The sequence below is a fragment of the Falco peregrinus genome, chromosome 7 (genome assembly GCF_023634155.1).
Source record: "Falco peregrinus isolate bFalPer1 chromosome 7, bFalPer1.pri, whole genome shotgun sequence".
Taxonomy (NCBI): Eukaryota; Metazoa; Chordata; class Aves; order Falconiformes; family Falconidae; genus Falco; species Falco peregrinus.
In genome coordinates this window covers 34772932-34794392 of record NC_073727.1, presented here as the reverse complement: position 1 = coordinate 34794392, position 21461 = coordinate 34772932, and the positions used below count along the sequence as shown (strand labels likewise).

At 37.4% G+C, this 21461-nt stretch overlaps 1 protein-coding gene across 7 annotated transcripts in view; it reads left to right on the top strand.

Moving 5' to 3' along the window:
• The window catches only part of PTPRK (protein tyrosine phosphatase receptor type K), a 412034-nt gene that overhangs the window by 367970 nt on the left and 22603 nt on the right, over window positions 1-21461 (top strand). For 2 of the 7 annotated variants that reach the window (XM_055810497.1, XM_055810499.1), the window contains exons 14-17: window positions 6548-6686; window positions 13558-13718; window positions 15851-15886; window positions 20175-20359. In XM_055810497.1, coding sequence (XP_055666472.1) covers window positions 6548-6686; window positions 13558-13718; window positions 15851-15886; window positions 20175-20359 — 521 coding nt within the window. The remainder of the gene's footprint in view (window positions 1-6547; window positions 6687-13557; window positions 13719-15850; window positions 15887-20174; window positions 20360-21461) is intronic. The other 5 variants (XM_055810504.1, XM_055810502.1, XM_055810501.1 and 2 more) reach the window with 3 other exon arrangements.

Here is a 21461-nt window from a genome sequence, read left to right as displayed (position 1 = left end):
ATAGCATCTCATACCATCCCAAATCTGACTAGAGGTTAGCCTGAAGCTATATTTGTTTCATTTTGGTACATAAGCCATCCTTTGAGAGGGATGCTCTTTCAGAAGCTCTTTCAGAAGGAGCTGTAGGGGCCCATGAAACAGGTCTCTATCCATTTCTGTGGCAACGACCTTTTATGTAGAGAACTAATTTTTTTCGTACAAGGGCTTAACTTGTAATAACACAAAGCTCTGGGGCATGGAGGACCCCCCCCCCTGTTAGGCATAGCTGGTAGTATCTGTGATGCCTCCCCATTTCCTCCAGCGAGGGACACACATGAGGACAAAGATGGGTGCAGTATGTTGCAACACAAAGTGAGGCAGCAGATTTTACCTACGCATCACCTCGCTACCCTCCTCTTTTAGGACGGGTGTGCAGAAGAGGCTGGCGGTGCCGGGCAGCCTGCTTTTCACCAGCAGAGCCTGTTAAATGCTGTTCCTTGGGGCAGCTGCGGACCCTGGTTACCATGGCGACAGGGATGCACCTGACACTTCAAAGCACAGCTCAGGCAATCACGTTTTCGGTTCATAATCAAATAGAAGTTTTCTTTTTAATAATGCTACCCTAAAAAGCTGTAATTTAGAGTCTTGGAAGCAACAGCTTAGATTACCCAAACTCTAGTGAATTTCTGGCGTGCCTTCATCTCCCAGAAGCTGTACTCCGAGAGAAGAAGCTCTTCTGATGTAGAGATGTAGAGAAGGGAGAATTGTGGGGATTCCTTTCCCTGTAAATGTATCTCCAGCTTTCAAGCTCAAAAAGAAAATCTTAGAGAGGCCAGCAGCATACCAACGTGACTCACATGCGGACATCTCTAAGACCTCATGAATCATGTGCATTGCTTGCTGGAACAAGTTGCACATCTCCTCTCCCCCATCCCTGCAAAAGCACATTCAAGTGTTTTCATCAAATAGAATCAGCAGAGAATTTGGGGGTTTTTAACATAATTAAGCTAAAAGGGGTTACGGATCTTCTCTCTCTGAACTTGAATTAATTAACTTTCAGACTTCTAAAAATTTCCTTAATTGCACAATGATTATCATTCTAGCAAAGCAGTAACAAAACTGATGGAGATGGAATGGTCTTTCTGGGTAGATGATTAAAACACAGGGCAGACCAGTCTAAAAGAAAATATTCATCAGAGAATCTTGCTTAGTTTCTCAAAGAGCCCTTTTCTCAGGTGGTAGACTGACATATCTCCAGAGCTGGCTGGAACTCCAGTTTCATTTGATGTTATCCTGATGTTACTTTGCTTAGCTCATTCAGACATCATTCCAGGTTTTAATTAAAAGTTTTTGAATGCCACATAACAAAGGTGCAGAACAGATTATCTTGAGCAGAGCTATTTTCAATATCAAGCTATGCAGCAATAACATCAGTTTGTGAGAATTCAAAGATTTGCCATAAACAGAAATTAACGTTCAAAGAAAATGCAGTATAATAAAATAGCAGCTTTAATCATGCATAAAACAGCTTCTTCCCTTGCTCACACAAAGGAAACCCAGCATAAAATGCTGTGAATGTTAAGAGAGTCAAATGGTGTGGTGAGAAGGTTACGTATAATATCGTGTTCAGGACTTCTGATCTAAAAGCTGTGTTTTAGAAGGCTGGCTGTTCTCTAAGTGGTACCATACAAGCAGCCCTGTGAAATCCTATCAGAATCTTCTGCTTGAAGAATTTTGTTTGGATGAGCGAGTAGAATGTGATCATCTTGATTCCAACACCATCTCCTTAGGAAAGTATAGGTGAATAAATTTTGTGCTGAATCTCATAAATTCTCTGACAATTTTGCAAGGTTGTGTGTAAATTCTGAACCACAGAAGGAGGAAGACAGGAAAGCAGTATGTGCCACTACTGGATTCCTTATGCCACAGTCTGTTAAGAATTAAGTATGAATACTATGCATACACTCAAATTAGAAGTGGGTGTTGGATTTTTAGGTGTATTTGATTAAAAACAATAATAAAAAAGAGGAATTAAGTACATCAGGAAACTGTGAGAATAAGATGGAATCTACCTCACTAACTGTTTAGATTATTACTGTCCCTGAGAGTGTTAGCAATCCTAGCCTAATTTAGAGCTGTTCACAGCTGAACTTCATGCTATTGATCATAGAAGTCAACTGGTTGAATATTGTCCTTTAGTTTCTATGAAAACAAGGAAAACAAGTTTATATATGGTACCTGTTACTGGCAATGTGCAGAGCCAGAATCACTGGATTGAGTTGTTTTATGAACTTTGTGAATGGGACTGTGGAATATGATTGCTGTTACTGCTCATTAGTTCAGAAGAAAGGGGAGTGGATAAGTTGCTAAATCCAGTGTTCTCCTACAAATCTAGCTCATAAATCTTCTGTGTATGCAGCTATTTTTATGGGGGTAAAAAATGTAGTTAACTCTCAGTTTCAGATGAGAAACTCTTCTTGCAAATTTTATGCAAAATTGGTTTGCACTGGTTGAAAACTGTAGAATTATCTCTTAGACTTACAGAAACAAATTGTGAAAAACATAGTAATATGCATGGATATTGTAAAAATTAACACTTAATTGAACATCTATTAGAGTAAGAACTGGCCAGAGGAATGAACAGCCAACAGAGTCCATTTTCATACGATCATCATTCTGTTACCACACAAGGTGGTTCTTCAAATCAGTAAATTACCTTTTACTTTTTTAATTACTGTAGCTCTCCAATTTAGAGAAAAGGATATTGAGGGGGACCATGTCAAAGACTTAGAGAAGTCAAGGCAGATTACATCAGAAGCTCTTCCTTTGTCCGCTGATGTAGTCACTCCATCATAGAAGGCCACTAGGCTGGTTAGGAAAGGTTTGCCATTGCTGAAGCCTTGGTTAGTTGAGTTGCTAGCTTTGGCAAAACCAGCAGTTCAGCCTATAGAAGAACCAATTCAGAGAAAGAAACATCCTGACAATCTTGTAGTCTAGAGGATAGAAAAGGCATATTCTCAGAGTAAGCAGAATTTTGCTTGCTACTGCAGTCCTTGTGCAATCAGCAACCAGGAGACACTGGTTTACGCACATAAGTTTAACCCATAGGTTCAAGGTTTCTGTGTTTTTGTTCTTTCATCATGTATGTGTAAGCTCACACCTGCGTACTACAATACACTTTGAACTATCAAAATTAAAACACAAGTAATATCAGATACTTTCAAATTCATAAGTTTTGTTAAATGGTTCTGTGCTACATTCAATGGCTTCCTCAAGATAATATACTTTATTGCATACAGTGCACATATACATAAATAATAGATTACAGTGTGATTTATACCTGTAATTGCTGTTGTATAGTCCCCATATGTAACATTTAGTCTAGAGAATGCATATATTATCGGTTGCTGGAAACATACATACAATAATCCTGGCTTCATTTAAGTCAACAACAATTTTTCTGTTGCTAGTAGGGAGAGTGGTAGTGTTTTGCCCATAGAGTTTAGCATTTCAGATATAGGAGGCTCAACTACTGGTTATGCACTTGCTTAGTCTATGACTACTCAATATAATTTTTCTCCACTAATTTAGGACTCTATGGTATGTTTCTAGTGGGCACCAGCTTTATCTCATAAGCAACGTTAAAGTTCATAGAATGAGTTACTGTCTCTTGTAAGGAACCGAGCAAAAATGGACAAGCAGGTTATATCCTCCTGTCTTTTCACCGTTGTTCTAAAAACTTGGTCAGAGCGCTGCATTTTGAACAGTTACTGGTAATGCAAACTCAATAATTTCTCACAGAATACATGATAAAGCACCAGTGCCTAAGTTAGGTGAATAACTCCCTCAGTAACCTTTCCTTCGGATTTTCTGAGAAGTGTATAGTTGTTCTTCTAAAGTAACTTTTCTGAATGAAATAAGATTGTGAGTAGCCAAGAAATAATTTTAAACACGACTCTGAGAAGCACTTGTATTGCAGCTTGCTCTATCAAGTAGTAGGGTCCTATTTTTCTCCCGGGAAGTGAGAGACAGGTCTCTCATTCTTTCCTTTCTGCTCCCATCTGTCACTAATGCTCCTGTGAAAATACCACCGTCCTGATCAAGGCTCAAAGGCTGTACTTTTGGATGTATTTTTGAGTTTTCAACTTTTGAAGCGCATCTTCAGGTCACATCCAATCCTTGTGATTTGTATTTTGAAGTCTCTCAAAGACCTGGCCTTAAATCTCCATCCACTCAACTAAATCTCTTGCTTGAGCCTTAGTTATTTTGCAGCTTGAGCAGTTCTTACCTTTGCTAGGTCAGAGCTACCCAACTGTGCTCACATTGTACTCATGGTGATTCCACACAGTGACTATCCCACTCCTGCATGTTCCCCTCTCCACCCTTCCTTGTCCTTGCTTTTTCTCAGTACCCCATGTAGCAAATGTGAGGATTTTTTCCCATTGGCATATAAAGCCATTTATATTTTAGCTTCGACTGGTCTTTTGACTTGACTGATTGGCCTTTTGGCTTTACTGCTCATCAAATGTTCATTCGTATTTGTCACATCCAGCCCAGCTAATAGTAGACTGGGAGTTGATTCATTTTTTAAGCATTAGGAATCTCAAACACCTTCTTCTTCCAGTTCCATCTCAAAAGTCATCCCCCTCATTTCCTTTGTTAGTGTCATATGTGTATCTTTACATTAATTGTGGCTTATGTGTGAATGTGTGGTGTGTATGCAACTACACATGCACACACCACTTACCTGATCCTGACGCTTACCCCTAGACATTTTAACAACACACATAATAATAATTAAAAATAATAATAATATATATAGTATTGAATCCATGCATGTTATGTATGCAAGTGTGTGTGCAGGCACATATTTACACAAAGGAGGAAGCATTTACTATTTCTCAGCAGATAGTTCAAGCCTTAGTGGAGAGGGATGATTATGATGATGAAGTCTTATGATGATGATTAAGTTTTATGATTAAAGCACTGCCTGATCTCTCACTGTCTGCCTAGCTCTTGCATGGGTGTCTGGAAGAGAGCACGTTCCTGACTCAGAAGGTTGTTCTGTGGGTAAATTGTTAGTAAGTGGTTCAGACACTGCTGAGATGGGAGGTACAGAAACAAGTAATAAAGAGTGATTTTTAAACAGTAGCATGATCCTTTCCTCAAAAGATGATATGGGTTCCTGCATATGGAACCTGAATAGAAACAGTCTGAGTAACACAGTTAAAACCAGAATGTATTAGATACCAGTTACCGCTGGTACTGACTACACTGGCTTTCTGAAAGGCCTATGGAACAGGTTTTCAGGGGATCAGTAGTGTGTTTCTATGGTGTGGCTTCACCTCAGTTTTTGTTCTGCATTTTTTTGGTGGTCTGTTCAGAAGCATCCTAGTTTCAGAGTAAAGGACATTTTCTGTGTAACGACATAGGCAGGATGATACCAACATCTTGTAGCTACTCCACATGCAGCTGCTGTGAGGGGGGAGAGGTTAAGTGGCATGTGCTGCATGCTGGTGGAAAGTGAGGGGAGAAGGGTCAGAGGGAAAGCAAGCACATGTACCCATCCATGCTTGTGAGCAGGGGAAAGGCAAAATGCTAAGCCACAGCCTTAGAAAGTAAGAACTAGAGAACTGAAGAGCCGTTTCCTGTCTTACAAGTAAACAACTCATGTGATTTTACCCCCGGCTGAAACCTATTTATATTTTCTGATGTTTTTGCCAGGCCTGGAAACCCCCATGTTCCTGATCCTTTGTACACCAGGCTGTGATGCAGAGAGGTGCAGACTGAACGGCTGTGCGTTTCCATAAATATTCCATAAATATTCTGTTTTCCTCTCTGCTGTAACCTGTGGCCTCAGCCCACTCAGCTGTGTTGCGGAGTGGTTCCATCTCTGTGTAGAACAGCAATTTTTAATATTTTTTTTTTTTCAGGGCCTATAACCAGAAATAAAACTACTGCTGACTTTAGGCTTGGCGTTGTGGATAACCTTATTTGGAGAATCAAAATTCCCAGTAGAATGCAAATCTCAGGCCAGATGCTGTGAGGTGAATTAATATACAAGGGTGGACTGAAACTGAGTGAAGGAGAGAAGGACTAAAGTTTAGAGTGCCGGCTGTGGCTTGGAAAAGAGAGTTTAATTTACTGTTTGTGAGTTAATTTCACTAGTCAGTGTTAAATACTCGGTATTTAGTATGTGAAAAAATAACATTAAAGGAAGTAATGGTGATTTAGTTGATAGTATCTGCTTTGTCTTCTGCTTTGTAATACAGTAACTTGTTTGGAAATGCAGGTGCATATACACCTGCGTTCATGAAGTTTTATATATATGTATACACACATATGTAGTCATATACTTGGTGTTGAAAATGTATGGCACAGATTGAAATTTATAGTGTGTCTATATACATATGTGTACATGTATAAACACATGATATATGTATCTGTATCCTGGCTACTGTATTAAAACACCCATGTGTTTGGAAATTATCTGGAAATTATCACCAATTATGATATTCTTGTCTCTAGTGCTTACACATTTAAGCAATTTCTTTTTTGATTCGTTTAGCAGCAGCAACAGAAGAACCTGAGGTGATTCCAGATCCAGCTAAACAAACGGATCGAGTGGTGAAAATAGCAGGAATAAGTGCTGGAATTCTGGTATTCATCCTACTTCTCCTTGTTGTTGTATTGATCGTCAAAAAAAGGTAAGAAAATGATCTGTGCTGATCCCTCTTTTTTTTTTTTTTTTTTTTTTTTTTCTCCCCTCCATATCAAACAATAACTAAATGGGTATTTTTTACAGGTCTTTAAAAATAAAAGTTTCAGATCCGGTAGCTTACATCAGTTTTTGTATGAGTTCGTTGTGTTTCATGTTGGTTTTGCTGTGATTCTTATGATAGATTTAAAGAGAGGATTTCTTTGTGTTTGGGCTCCAGTAGCAATACATTTTCTTATACTGACTTATTTCCAAGTAGTTTTAAGTTGCAGTTGGAAGAATATACAGAATATTAAAGTGGCTGGAGTTGAAATTCATGGAGTTGTTTGGTTGTTTTTTGTTGTTTTTTTTTAAAGCAAAGCAAGAAAGAATAACTTATGGCACTTTTCATGTTGTAATCAATTTAATGAATTTGATTTTCTATATGCAGCTCTAATAAGTCATTTGTATCTGTATGTTATCCAACTTGCAAAATAATGTAATTTTATACCTCTATTTATGCTCTTGTAAACCTGGAGTTTTTCCTTAAAAGTCATACCACATCACTGTAAAATTATCTAGCGAGTCCTTAGTGCATGAAATTGTTTGGAAGTGTATTAATTTGAATGAATTTTAATTTTTTCAGTGCTGTCTTAGACAGTAAGCAATATCGCCATCTTCTGGCGTTGTACAATGCTAACTCCGCATGCCAATGCTCCTACCTATAGTAAATTGTGCTACCCTATTGCTCAGTTTTTAAGTCTCGACTTCTCAGTGGTTGCAACTCTTTTAACCTGGCATGAAAGTTCATCATATGGCTCCATAAATCCGTAGTTATAGCACTGAAACCAATTCGTCTCTTTCTGTGCCCTCCCCTCCCTGACGGGTCCCCTTCACAGAGCACAAGCTGCTTTCTCTTGGGTAGAATGAGATCTTTGTCTTCCAGTGGTGTGTGCATTGCGTTCCCTTGCCTTTTGCAGAAGTCTTAATGAAAAGTGTATTTGTAAATGTTGCAAATGTTCCTCTGAAACGCAGCTCGCTAGTATTTTTAAAGATTAAAAAAAAAATTAGAATTGTGCCTAAGATCATTCTATATGTTATAATTACTGGTTTGCATTAGATTTTTTTAATTTATTGCCTCTTTACAATTATTCCTGGAGATATATAACTTGGAGGAGAAACGTCTGCATTAGAAACATTAGGTATGCTTATAGTGTTCTGTGTTAGTTAGCTACATATGTGATTTTTCCCAAAAGTGCTTTTACTTTTCTCTGTTGTTTACCTCTGTGATTGAGAATTAACACATATGCAAAAGGTCCAACTCATCATATACAAAAAAGACATACAGTCAGACAATTTTCTTTATTTACACAATTTTTGAAAAACAACAAAAAAAATGGTTTTCAGCTTTTAGGAAGAAATCTCTATTTTATAGCTTTATTGCAAGATATGTGCTGGGAAGTACCATCTTCTCAGTGCGTGTTGCAGTGGTCCCGTTATTTTTAATAGAAGACTCTGTGTGTGTGCACGTATGTGTGTGTGAGAGAGAGACTGTCTACCACTACATAATGTCGGTCACTTCCAGATGGGATTGACTAGTTTTGCAGGCAACAACAACAACAAAAGCTTTAAATTCAATGTGTTCATTTTTCCTATCCTTTTTACCTCTTGCATTCAGAGTCCTTTATACTCGTACTTTCACTATTGAATTGTTTGATGTAAGTAAGTTAATGACGTCCATGAAACGATATTTTAAAATTTCCCCTTTTTCCCCCTTCCCTCCTGAACCTGTGAAGGCAGTACCCTCTTAGGAATGATACTTGATCACCATTCTAAAGCAGATAACATTTCTAAACTCCTGTACTATTTTATATTCAAAATAGGTCAGAAATTAACCTGTTTAATGAATCTTTAATGTTTGGCAATTTTTCATCATGATAGTTTAATTGGTTGTCTATTGCGTATGTTATAGGTGTGCCATTCTCCCTTCCTCACCTCCCTCCACTTAGGGGAAGTGGGCAAGTTTGTTTTTTTTAATATCAGGTTTAGTCAAGGTCTCTTACAAAAAGCGTAGAAAACCTTTGTATACCCGAGTTAATTCAGTCCATCTAGTGAATCAGGGCAATTCATGTCACAAAACCAGGAACAGCTGTAAAAACCCTGACACATTCACACATACATAAGCACACTTCACTTAGTTGTGGTGGGACTGAAAACCGATCCGTTTGAATCATCTTCTGTAGTGTACATATTTAGTGATCCATTATGTAGTATCCCTTTTGGTATCTGAATTGACCACAGCTTATTACATGGAAAAGTCGATAAAACAATGGTTTCCGCATTTTCATTGGTTTATTAAAACGTATGCACAGCCATCACTATCTCAAACTGATTAAATGCCAACATTACATTTTATTGAAAAATGGAGTGCTAAGCAGTTTTGTTCATGAGCTTGAGATGTTTTAGGCTTTGCCTGATCATTTTGTACAAATTGGTTTGAAGTTTTCCCAAATGAAGCTCTTAACAGCTCTTACAGAGTTTTACTGGAGTAATCAAACCAGCTAAGAAAAGGGATACTGCATCTTTAACAAGCAATGCCGTTTTTATTTTCAAAGTCATTGTTGGACTATTGCCAAATGTCCTTCATTTCCTTCCATTTGTTTACGTTCCATGTTTTTAATGCTTAGCATGACTACATCAGCATTTCCAATTGTAAGATTTTAAAATAGAAAGCATATGTTTGCATTCAGGAAATGTGTGGTATATATGTCAGTACACACATATCTGTTGTAAATGTGCATTCTTTAAAATGTGTGTACTCATATAGCTACACATAGTACACATACAAACATATATGTATACACCTGTGTACCGATAAAGATGTTAAAATGAATGACCTAAAATTTGTTTCCTGATTAAACGTATTTATTAATGGAATCTTTAGTTTTTGTAACTGAAAAGTAAAAAGCCTATTTACTGCACAAGATTTGTACACAGCTGTTCATTTGTCATGACATCTAGGTGGTAATCACTATATTATGCTGAAGTGCATGTTGAAAATACACAATCCATTTAATTTTCAAAATTTTTTGCAATAAATGAAATCTCAGCATGTAATTTTCTCAAGTGATCTTTCTAAAAAACAAATCATTTTTATATGCTAGTGTATTTTTTTTTAATTGCATGGCAAAGTAAGGCTAGTTTGTGCATGAGCAAGTTGAAATGCTAACCAAAGAAACATAATTTTTTCAATTTTTTTTTTTTTTAAATGCACATTTCTCTGCTTTATTGAATGTGACAGAGTCACGCTTTTCATTCACCATTGCTTCTCTTTTTCCACTGTCTGTGATTTGCTTGCCAGGAGGAGCTACTATTCTTACTCCTACTATCTGTAAGTAGAATATGGGTGACTTACTATTTTACATGTTTTAAAGATGCAGTATCCCTTTTTAAAAAAGAAAAAACAGTCTCTATAATTTTCCTGAACTTTTATTGATACTTTTCTTTATCCTCAGGCTTGAAAAATTGCTTGTATCATTGTTCATGTTATTCTTACCCTGTTTTTTTTTAAAGGGATATTGTATTTCTAACTGTATATTGAGACTTTTGCTTTTTGCTACAGTTCTTCCCATAACTATCATTTTACTTTATTGTAATCATAATTTATTTGCGTTATGATTCACAGTGACACATCACACTACAGAAAAAAACTCTTTTCCCATTTCCTGGCTAGGGAACTGTGCTCGTAAATCACAAATTGTTCTTTCCTAACATATCAGCTCAGGAGTGATCCTATGCACTACTTCTCCTACGCGGATCGTAGACAGATGCCAAACCTTTAAAAAATAGGTCTGTGCCCTACAAGTGACAGAGCAACCCATCTGCCTCTGCACTACCAACCTTTTTTTTTATTCAGAGAAATATTTTTTGTGAAGTGGTCTGCATTTGTTGTTTGTGAGGTGCTTTGCATATACATTTTAAAGTGTGGATCTTTATGACATTGGTTTGCACGAGCAAAACTGACTTTTTTTTATACATCTTGACCAAGTGAGTTTTTGTGAGGTCTGCAGCAGTTTTGGCTGTGCTTGAGCAAAGGAGTTACACACGTTCTTAATTTTAAATAAATGCATAAAGCCCTTGACTTCAGAGGGGATCTAAGAGTGTACTCAAGTGCCTTGATGAACTGGTGGTGTCTGATGATGCTTTTCCACATTTTTAAGCAGATTAGTTGACTTCTTTAAACAAACTTAAAATAAAATATTTTAAAAAAAAAGCTAAGCTGGCTTAGCTATCTGCCATTCTCCAGCTTATTGTGATAAATTATAATTTCTTTGTTAAATTTGCTTCAGCTCAAGATAATTAACCGCACGGTTTCATCCTATGATGGAGCACTTTTCCCCTCCAGCTCCCACTGAAACACCCACCTGCACAGGTTCACCCAACTGGATCCTTTAGCAGATAATGAGAATCATTTAAGCTTTCTGTCAGCCTCGAGTACTTTAACCTAACCATTTGCTTAACTATCATGAAGCATAGATTGTATGTGCCTTTGGCTGAGTGAGGAAAGGAAAAAGAAGTCAAACCCCGAGGGAGCCTGGTGCTGTTGAACAATAAAGCTGTCCTCCCCTTTCGCAGCAGCTTTGGGTTGCGGTGCTACAGCACAATGGGCCCTTTTAGGAGTTGAAGCAGAGCATAAGAAACTAGCTACTGTAATAAGCTAATCACTTGAAAGTCTTAATAGCTGTTGATCTATTTAGCATAGCTAGCAAGTTCGATTACAAATTGATGCTTCAAAGTAAGGCTTAATATAGTCAAGAGATGAGATGTAATAGTCTTTTGTTCCATTTCTGAGGTGGCTAGAAAAAGGTGATCTTTAGTGTATAGAGACTGAAATACTTTGAAGTATAGTGACTGAAAGGCTTTGAAACTTAAAAAACCAGTTTGAACTAGCAATGCCGGTTTTGTGAAAGCTTTGATAGTATTGGGAACGAGTTATAAAGCTCAAGCAGTTTCACTTCTGGAAGTTCTGATGGTCTTCATTTGTTTGACCAGAGTATCGTTTAAACCAGCTTTTCTTAAGTAATCTTTGGAGTAAGTTTATAAAATAAAGCATTTTAGTGAGGGCATCCCACTGTCACTGTTGGTTTTTTTTCAGTTCTTACTGAACAGCTGATACACACAGAACCCTCATGCATACCACAAGGGTTTGATAAAAAAAAAAGATAGTTATAGAGACCACCTTTGGGATTTTTGTAGTGAGGGCATTATTGAGTAGTAATTTTCCAACTAATCAATTTGTAAATGGGGAGGGGGGGGAAGTGGGGGGTGGAGTGGACAGTAGACAGGACAACAACATAAGGAGATGAGTCTGGTGAAAGAATCTTTGTTATTTTCCAAAGTGCTTTGTCCCTCTATATCCAACTTTGTGGTCCCTTACTGTGAGCCAAGACTATTAAGAAACAGTCCTCTAACATTTTCTTAAATATGAAACAACATGAAGTGTTCCTGCCCTAGAGAGTGGTGTAGGTCTTTTCTGGTAGATGTTCCCAAGACTTAACAAGTAAATGGATGGGTAATTTACACTAATATTCCTCTTATCTACTATTAGAATGCAGTACAGAATATCAAAAGTTATCGGAGAATAGAGGAAGAACAAGCAGTCTGTTTAGTCAGAAAAATGTAAGATAAAAACTGTCTAAAGAGTTAACAGGACATTTGATGATATTTTATGCAGAAAAAGCTTGTGAAGCTAAGCTATGGTTTAAACATACATTTTCAAGAACCCAGTATTTTCACTGATGATTGTGCCTCTCCCACTTGGTGTCAGATTTATCCAAATAAGCAGGTTGGCTACCTACTATATTGCAGTCACAACTTCAGATGAAAACAAGGAGATTTCAGAACAGTCTAATATATGTCAGAGGTTCCTGCAGAACCAAGGTGCACTTCATGCTGCTCTGCATACTTCTTATTACTTGAGATATATGCTTTAAGAGGAGTAGACTTTAACTGATAATTAAAATATATTATCTGCTTCCGTCTGACTTTTGGAGACAGTGAAAATCACTTCAAGTTCTTTGTCAAAAGGAAAGCATAAAGATATATTTCTGAAGCGTGCACTTTAAGGGCATTGGCTGTTAATTTGGGGATTTAGTCATACAGATTAGGTTGCTGTTTAACTGTGATACATTCAGAGTGTAAGACTGTTAATGTCAAAATTTAAGATGTTCCCAACTGCATGCAAGGATGGAGTAGTGAGGAGGTGTGTGTTCATTTTTTAAAGAACCAAAGTTTAGTGTCGGGAACAAAGTATGGTATCATGTTGTATCTTGTGTACTGAATGGGAAGAACAATTTTTAACATAAAAGGTAATATGAATCCGTATTAAATAATTATGTTTCTTTTGTTATTTCATAGAGGTTTTGCCTAACAAAGTAATTCAGAAGGTTAAATAATTTCTTCCTAACAAGGCAAGCAAGGGGAATGAATTATCCATTTATGAAATCAAAACACGATTTAAATGGAGATGGTTGATAAAACTGCATGCGCAGATGCTTGTTATTTATCATTTCAGTTAAAATGTAATTATATTCTGTAATTTGTTTATATTAGTGTAATTACACTGCAGGAAAAAAAAATATCACCAGGGTACAGAAGCTAGCACTTCTATTACAGCATTTGTGTATGTACAGAAAACACACAATTGTGACTTTTTCATAGCAGGGTGCGGAGTTTTATCAATTTCACTCTGGAAAAGTTGTACACAGGAAAATCAGCCAAATTTTTCAGTCACTCAGGATTGTAGATAATGATTACTGTAGACATCAATGTTCATCAAATATTAAGGTGGTTTGGGTGTTTGTTTTTTTTTGGCTGGGCAGCAAACTTGCAAAGAAGCGCAAGGATGCCATGGGGACCACCCGCCAGGAGATGACACACATGGTGAATGCAATGGATCGGAGTTACGCTGACCAGAGCACCCTGCATGCAGAGGATCCCCTTTCAATCACATTTATGGACTCTCATAACTTCAGCCCCAGATGTAAGTATGACAGTGGCAGATTTTCTGGAGCGCAGGTGAATTTGGAAACATGGAAAACAATTATACTCTTTAAGGAAAATTATTGTAAGCTCCAGGTTTTCTAGAAACACTGGTAAACCCACAGGTTGAGTAGAGATGTTCTTATGTTATCCTTATTGGTATGTGACCAATTATTTAAATGTTTACATGTACTTCAGTATGCATTGATACATGTTCTAGGGAAAATATTACACCTCTAGAGTATCTCAATTAAAATCTGAAATTGAGTTTTCCATCATGAGGATTTTTAATACCAACATGTGAAATATTACAACATAACACCATGTCTGCAATGAATAATAATATGAAGTCCAAATTAATTTCTTTCTTTTGGCAGTAAGAATGTTATAACAGAAGGAAACATTGACAATTTTCATTGCTGTTTGTGAAGTTTAGGAACAAGCTTGTTAATGTATCTGCAAATTTGCTCTATATTTGTATCCCTTTTTTGTAGATTTTCCAACTGTCTGGTTTTTACAAAGTTTGGCAGTTTGGATTGCTGACTGTTAAGTGTCTGAATTATAACTAGCACTGTCCAGTATGCTTGCCTGCTAGCATCTGCACTGTGCCTTGCACAAAGACAAGATACTCCACTGGAAGACTCTAAATATCTCAAAACTAGTGTGTTTTGATTTAACAAAGGGACACAGTTCTGCCATGGAGCTGGCGGGAAGCTGACCTTCTCAGAGCCACATGGCCTTGTGGCTTGGCTTCGAACAGATCTGGGCAGCTTGAGCCGCTTCTGAATTGCCATCTTTTGGGAATGGCACTCCATCTCCCTTCTCTTGCCTCCCAATACTGCTTACCATGCTTGAGCAAAATAAACCCCTTAAGGCTCTTAAGTTCTTTCCTGATTGTTATAAGGGAAATGGATTTTGGAGGAGGATTTATTGCTCAGTTTATTGAAGCTTACCAAACTGTGGTGCGCTAACATTTTAAGTGTCTCGTAACCAATTATAAATAGGAGTTTAATATCAGCCGGTGAGTTTTTCTCCACAGTTTTGGCTGGAGTCATTTGAAAGTTCTCCGAAGTTTGATGTCTTATTGGTGTTGAAATTTGTGGAGGCAGGTTTGCAAAGACAGCTTGTTTTGGACTAAGTTATGGTGAATCCCAGGGAAAGTACCCATCAGGAACCTACAGGGCTATTAGTGAGCCCTGGCTGCCACGCACTTGGACAGTTTTCCAAGTAGCCTGACGTGATGTCAAGAGCCCATGAGCCCCAGCCACCACAGCTGTCCTAGTTGGTTGGCAAAGAAGTATGGCATCACTGTTTTCCAGTATCTGATTTTTTGGGTGTTGGAGGATTCAGTCCTGACCATCATCTGTGCTGAAGCAAAGAACCTTCCAAGCTTACGGAGTTTCCTGCTATGCAACAAACTTCTAGACAGATTGCTTGAGAACGGGAGCTCAGTTTTGTCACAGAGCTGTTGATATTTTAAATTTATGTTCCAGGTTGGAACAAAAACAAATTTTGGATTCTGCCATTTCCTGCCCAAAACTACATTTGTCTCTGCACAGTTCTAGTGATAACTTAATTCTATTAATTCTATTAATTTCATTTGAACATCTGCATCTGTATATCTGTAATTTTGCTCTACTCATTAAGAGTAATATCTTTGGCACTGCACATAAAAAAAGCTATTAACTGTAAATATGTATATTTTTTTAATTACCTGAAGACTTTAAAGAAATACCATTCTCTTTTGAGATGAGCTATTCAAGTACATGAGAGAATGGGTTTAAAAATAAAGAGTTGGTTCTATGAAAGTGAATCTTTACTGTGAAGCAACCGAACTATAGTGAAAGAGGAGCCCTTTCATAAACTAAATTGCATGTAATGGATTCTTTATTTCATTTCAGTAAGAATCTCTTTGCCTTTATCATTACATTTCTGAAGTCCAAAATCATTGCCTTTCATTCCTCTTTTATTCAGGATGCTTTCTGGAACTGTGTATTCATTCTGTTTTCTGTTGTAACAAAATTAATGGGTTTTAGTTATCATTTGGTTATATTGTGAAGTATATTGGTTTTATTCATAAAAATACACAAATTGAGGGTAATGTATTTCTTCATGAGCTTTGTTTTCCTACAGTGCCCAATGATCCACTTGTGCCGACAGCTGTGTTAGGTGAGGACCCTAGTCCTTCATTATCCATTCCTGCATGAGTTTCATCTCCTTGCATGGCTGAACGTTGAAACAGCTTTTTTTTTTATGTAAGAGATAGCTATGCTGTTGTCAGGAAATAACTCTACACTCAGTTTATCAATTCAGAATTAAACTGACACTGCTTTTAGAATAAAAATTATTTTATGTTCTCATTAGGAAGTTTTTCCTAGTCCATGCTAACTGAAGAGTAAATAAGGAAATAGGTAAATGGAAAATACTAAAACTTTTCTCCCTAGAGCGTTCAAACTGAGTTCCAATGAACTGACATGTGAAACTAGACCTCTGTTGAGATACATAAAAATAAAATTCAGATCCTTATTAGCATTATTTGACACAGAAAGCTCAATTTTCTAATGAAGTAACAAGAATTAAAAGAAAAATAGAAAAGTGAAAAAATTCCATAATATCCAAGAAGAAACAACTTTGTAAATTCTGTACAAATATTCCCATATACCTATATTAATTACATATTTCAATTGACCTTAACTAGTAAGTTTTTCAGCTTGTGCCTACTTTAAAAAGAACCGATGTTGGGAGTGGCCAAGCTGCTTATTTCTGTTGCATCTACACTAAATGCATGTATTGGGTGGGGTTTAAAAAAAAAAAAAATAAATACAAAGATAAAAGTATCATTTGTGCCCGAGTTCTTGGTTTGAGAAACACAATGTGCAGTACTGAGTTTCAGTCAGTTGCTGAGGTTGGTTTAGGATAAAAGACAAGTATCAAGAAGTGGACATAAATATAAACTAAAGCTGAAAATTAGATTCCTAGAAGTAAAGCTTAAAGGGACCTGAGGCAATTTAATCCCTCCTCTTTTTTTGAGATGAGACATTATATGTATAATGCGGACTCTTCCGGCAGTTGATTGTCTATTGTGTTTTAAAAATTCATAGTGAAGAGAATTCTGTTCTTGCAGTGGTATGTTCCAGTGCCTTACTTCTCCTAAGTAAAAATAAAATTCAGATGCATATTAGTGTTAATGGGGACCCAAAGCTCAATTTTCTGAATATTAATTACTACTAAGTGGGTGTTACGACTGAGTATTAGCACTGCTCACTCCTAGTTTTTCCTAACTAGACTAATCTAGACTAAATCTTCTTTGCTATGGATTGAGACATTTGCTTTTGAGACACTCATAGAAAATATGGAGAACTGAGTCACTCTTGTCCTTTTAAAACAGTCTTTTAACCATCGAAAGGCTTATGTGTCCTCAGTTGTCTCTCTTCTAGTTGAGTTTAACTGAGTTCTTTCACTCGCGTCTTGTAGCTGACATTTTCTAAACTTGTTATCATTCTTTTCCTCTAAACACTTTCCAACTCATAGGTTGAATTTTTAAATAGTGGTGCCCCAAATCACATACAGTTCTTAGAAGTCATTTCAATGCTGAGATGAATGGAATAGGTACCTCCATGCCCTACTTGTAGCGTTCCTGCTACCTGAACTGTATTTTGTCCTTTTTATTGCACTCATATTGCTGATTTGTATTGAGTTACCCGCTAAAATCCCAGTTATCATTACTCAGTCCATTACTCCATTTTGTAGTTATGTATTTGACTTCCCTTTCCTACATACAGTATGTTGCATTCACTGTTTAATTAACCTTGTTGAGTTTTGCATTGTCTCCCAAATAATCATGATAACTTTGAAATCTGATCCTGTACTTGTGAAGTGCGTGTGAGGCTTTACCACTCAGTGCCCTCTGCCCGTACTGTCAGGGCATTTTCTATCCCACTGTGCGATCTGTGGGTAAAAATATTGATAAAAATATACCCAGGAGGAGTCTTTGCAGATCTTCATGTAAAGCGTCCTCTGAGACCAACAGCAAATTGCTATTTGTGAGTAGTCTTTGGTCTTTGTCAGGCTGGGTATACTCAGCATGTAAGAGATTTATCAAGTCATATTCTGCCCATTTCCTTTTGATAATGTTGCAAATGCCATTCTCTTGACTACAGTAGTGTCTTAGAAAGTTTATAACCATCAGAGCAGTTAGATGCTGGAGCCTTCCACTTTGCGTCCAAGGAAGCCTAACCAGGTGGTTTAAGAAGTTTATGAGGGGTGGTGGAATAGATGACTCTGAAAGAGCAAAGGGTTAGACTCAGTAATTCTGAATACTTACTGAAAGTAAATCAATGGATTTATAAAAAATGGATGTTTTCCTGAAGTTCTTCTAAGATCTTCTTGTCTCTTTTAGCTTCATTTCAGGCACTTACAAGCTACAGAGATACTATCTGGTGATACTTGTCAAGCTATTCCTAATAGCTCATTCAGGCTATAAGCATATTCCAAAGGTCAGTGTGTTGCCACTACATTGTGGCAGATGCAGATACAGGCAGCTGTGCACAGCAAGGGCAAGGAATTAATTGAAGAACATTTTAATAGTTCCTGTCTGCATTTCCATCTACTGGTAATGGTGTTTTGGGCATGACAGTCTCCTGGAATAAGCAGAACAATGCTAGTTGGAAGAAGTAATATTTTTCATGGCATGGACTGAAATAGTGGAGAGAAGTAGATGAGCTTTTGGACACACCACAGAGAAGGGGTTGGGTACCCACCTGCAATCTTGTTCCATTGGAACTAGACCATTCAGCCTACTCTATCTCCACATAGCTCTCACTTGGCCCAGCATCACCAAACAGTTTTCCTCTGTTTTATTTAGAGATGAACAAAATTTTATGGGCACTACATTGTAGAACATGTTATTTATATGAAGCTCTTATTTGTAGCTGTACCAGGTTCCTTTTTCTTCCTGTATAGGTTATTAATGCTACTTTCCATTCTGTGTACATTAGCACTAAGTTAGTATGACAATTTTTTTTTTCTCAACTCCCTGTCATTTCAGTGATGGCATAATAATGTGGCCCTTATATTTTTAAAATGGCTTTCATTGTTACCTATTGTGAAGCTTTAACAATTTTTAATGACATTTTCTTTTAGTCATTTTCTAATATAGTCCTGAAATAAATTTCTTATGTTCTGTTCACTCATTGTTTTTTGCTGCTTCAATGGGTTAAAGTGCCTATTACTGGTAAGTATTCTGCGAGGAATGGGGAGAACTGCAAATCCTGAAGTAGTTTAGAATGTGTATGTTTTAATATGGGTTACACTACAATAAAAAGTGACTGCTGCATGCCACTCACATTATTAAGCAGTTTAGTGAGGCATGCATGTACTGAAATTAGCAACTTGTGTGACAGCTTAAAGAGTCTTTAATCCTAGTCTTTACTAGGAGATCTCATTTCAGAAAGCATTAATGGGGTTTGCATTTGGCGAACTGTAGAAAACACAACCCTTGAGGTGTTCATTTTTTTCCTAGAGTGTTTTACTTCCTAATCTGAATCCTTTGCAAGGAAGACGGTAGACTGATTTCAAAGAAGTGTAGGAGGGGTCAGCTATCCAATTCTAATTTCAGTAGGTACTTTCCAAAAAGGCTTCAATTAGAATTTTTTTTATCTCTTTAAATTCATTTGAACTGCTGATTGCTAATTTAAACAAACAAACAACACCCCCCCCCCCCCAAAAAAAAAAAAAAACCAACCAAAAAAAACCACAAACAAACACTGTTTCACAGAAAGGATTGACAAAATGTAATCACTTCATGCCGTTTTGACATTTGGTTTTGATAACAGGATTGGTGTAGCATAGGGCATTAGTAGATACTTCTTTGTTTATACAGAGCAAAAACTGCAGCTGAAATCAGCACACTCAACATTTTCATTTCTCTACTAAAATACCTGGGTTAAAATGACCACTCTGAAGTGCTGATTCGTCTTCCTAAATGGAGGTGGTGTTCTGAAGCAGTAACGCAATTGCTTCTCTTTTTTACTGGGATCTCAATTTACTGTTTGTTGGCTTCAGACAAATGATGTGCTGATACCACTACAGACTTATTCTAATTTATTGTTTAAGGTGTAGTATTGCTGTTGATACATATTAGCTATTAAAAGAGTTACTTTAGGTGATAGAGGCTGGAGTTCCCATGTACATTAACGTCATAAAGTTTTGTAGCTTCAAATAAAATGCCCTTTAGACATCTTTATTGCGGGATGAAGGATTGCAAACTTTTGTATGTGTTTGCAGTTAAATTCCTTTATGTACTTCACAGTATTTATGTGCTTGAGAGTAAGTGCTCTGCATTCTCAGAAATTAGACATGTTTTTGAAGGAAGACGTTGAAAATAGATGGTGATATGTGTAGCAGCAGGTGTTATTGCTCTGCAGGTACCTAACGCATTGATTTCTTGTGAATACAGATGAAAACCACAGTGCAACAGCAGAGTCCAGCCGGCTCCTGGATGTCCCTCGTTACCTCTGCGAAGGCACAGAATCCCCATACCAGACTGGGCAGCTGCACCCTGCCATCAGGGTGGCTGATCTCCTGCAGCATATTAACCTGATGAAGACCTCTGACAGCTATGGATTTAAAGAGGAGTATGAGGTGAGATCTTCAGTGGTGGATTTTTGCTAGGAAAAATCCCTTTGAAAGGGGCATCCTTTTGTTTGCATTGCATTGCAAAAGGATGCAACTAAATGTCATGGTTTTAAGTGAAAAACAGAGAAAAATAAGCAGGCATAAGATTCCTATGCATGTAACCCAAAAGTGAAATAGTGAAGTAGTCTAATGGTCTGAGCCTTTACAAATGCCTGGAGAAAGAGCTACATATGTTCCCTAGGGTATAAGAACATGTGCCCTGCTGAATTTTTTCAACATACTGTAAGAAGTTGCCACCCTTTTATTGCTGCTTTTTAGTTGAAATGCTGTAATTAGTTATGTGAGCTTTCTGAGCCACCTTCAGTGCAGATATCCTGGGTTAGGTTAAAGATTTAACCTGGCTGGTTTTGCGCAAAGCACTGACTGGAAGCACTCTCATGATTTATTATAGCATCCCAGTAGGACAATACTGGGACTAAACTCCAGCTAAGAAGTAGTGAAAACATGCTGAGGGTAGTAACATCTTGGAAGTTCTAATTAGACCTGCCTGAGCATGTCTACTTACAACTTTAATGTTAAAATGAAGCAAAAAATTCCCTGCACGGGATGTAGAAGATGAGTACAGATTCATTTTGCTTCTGATCTCTGAATCTGTTGTGATTCTTTGGGATTAGAGTATCAGGCAGGACACACAGTAAAGATGGGAATGGTAATGGCAAGGTCACTTGCAATACAGCTAGGTTTAAAATGAGTTTTCTCTGAGTAAGTAATCTCTTCTGACTCAGTTTTCAACCTTCTCTCCTTTCTGCAGCTGTCTCTACTGTAACATAATCACTGGAATAAATAAATGTGTGGTTTTTAAAAGAATATTCTCTTTTCCTCTCTTTTACTTAAATACGCTTTGTTATGCTCTGCCTAACTTCAGGGCTGAGCCCAAGTGTCAACCAGTGCTGGGGGGAGGGTGGTCCCTGGTGCCACATCAGGTGCTTTCCTGCTTGCTGCTGCTTCTATTACCATATACGACATCTATGCCCGGGCTTGGGCTTCTGAATGTACATTAAAGTTTTGTTTCCATGGCTACTGTGTACTTTCTGGAGGTAACTTACCC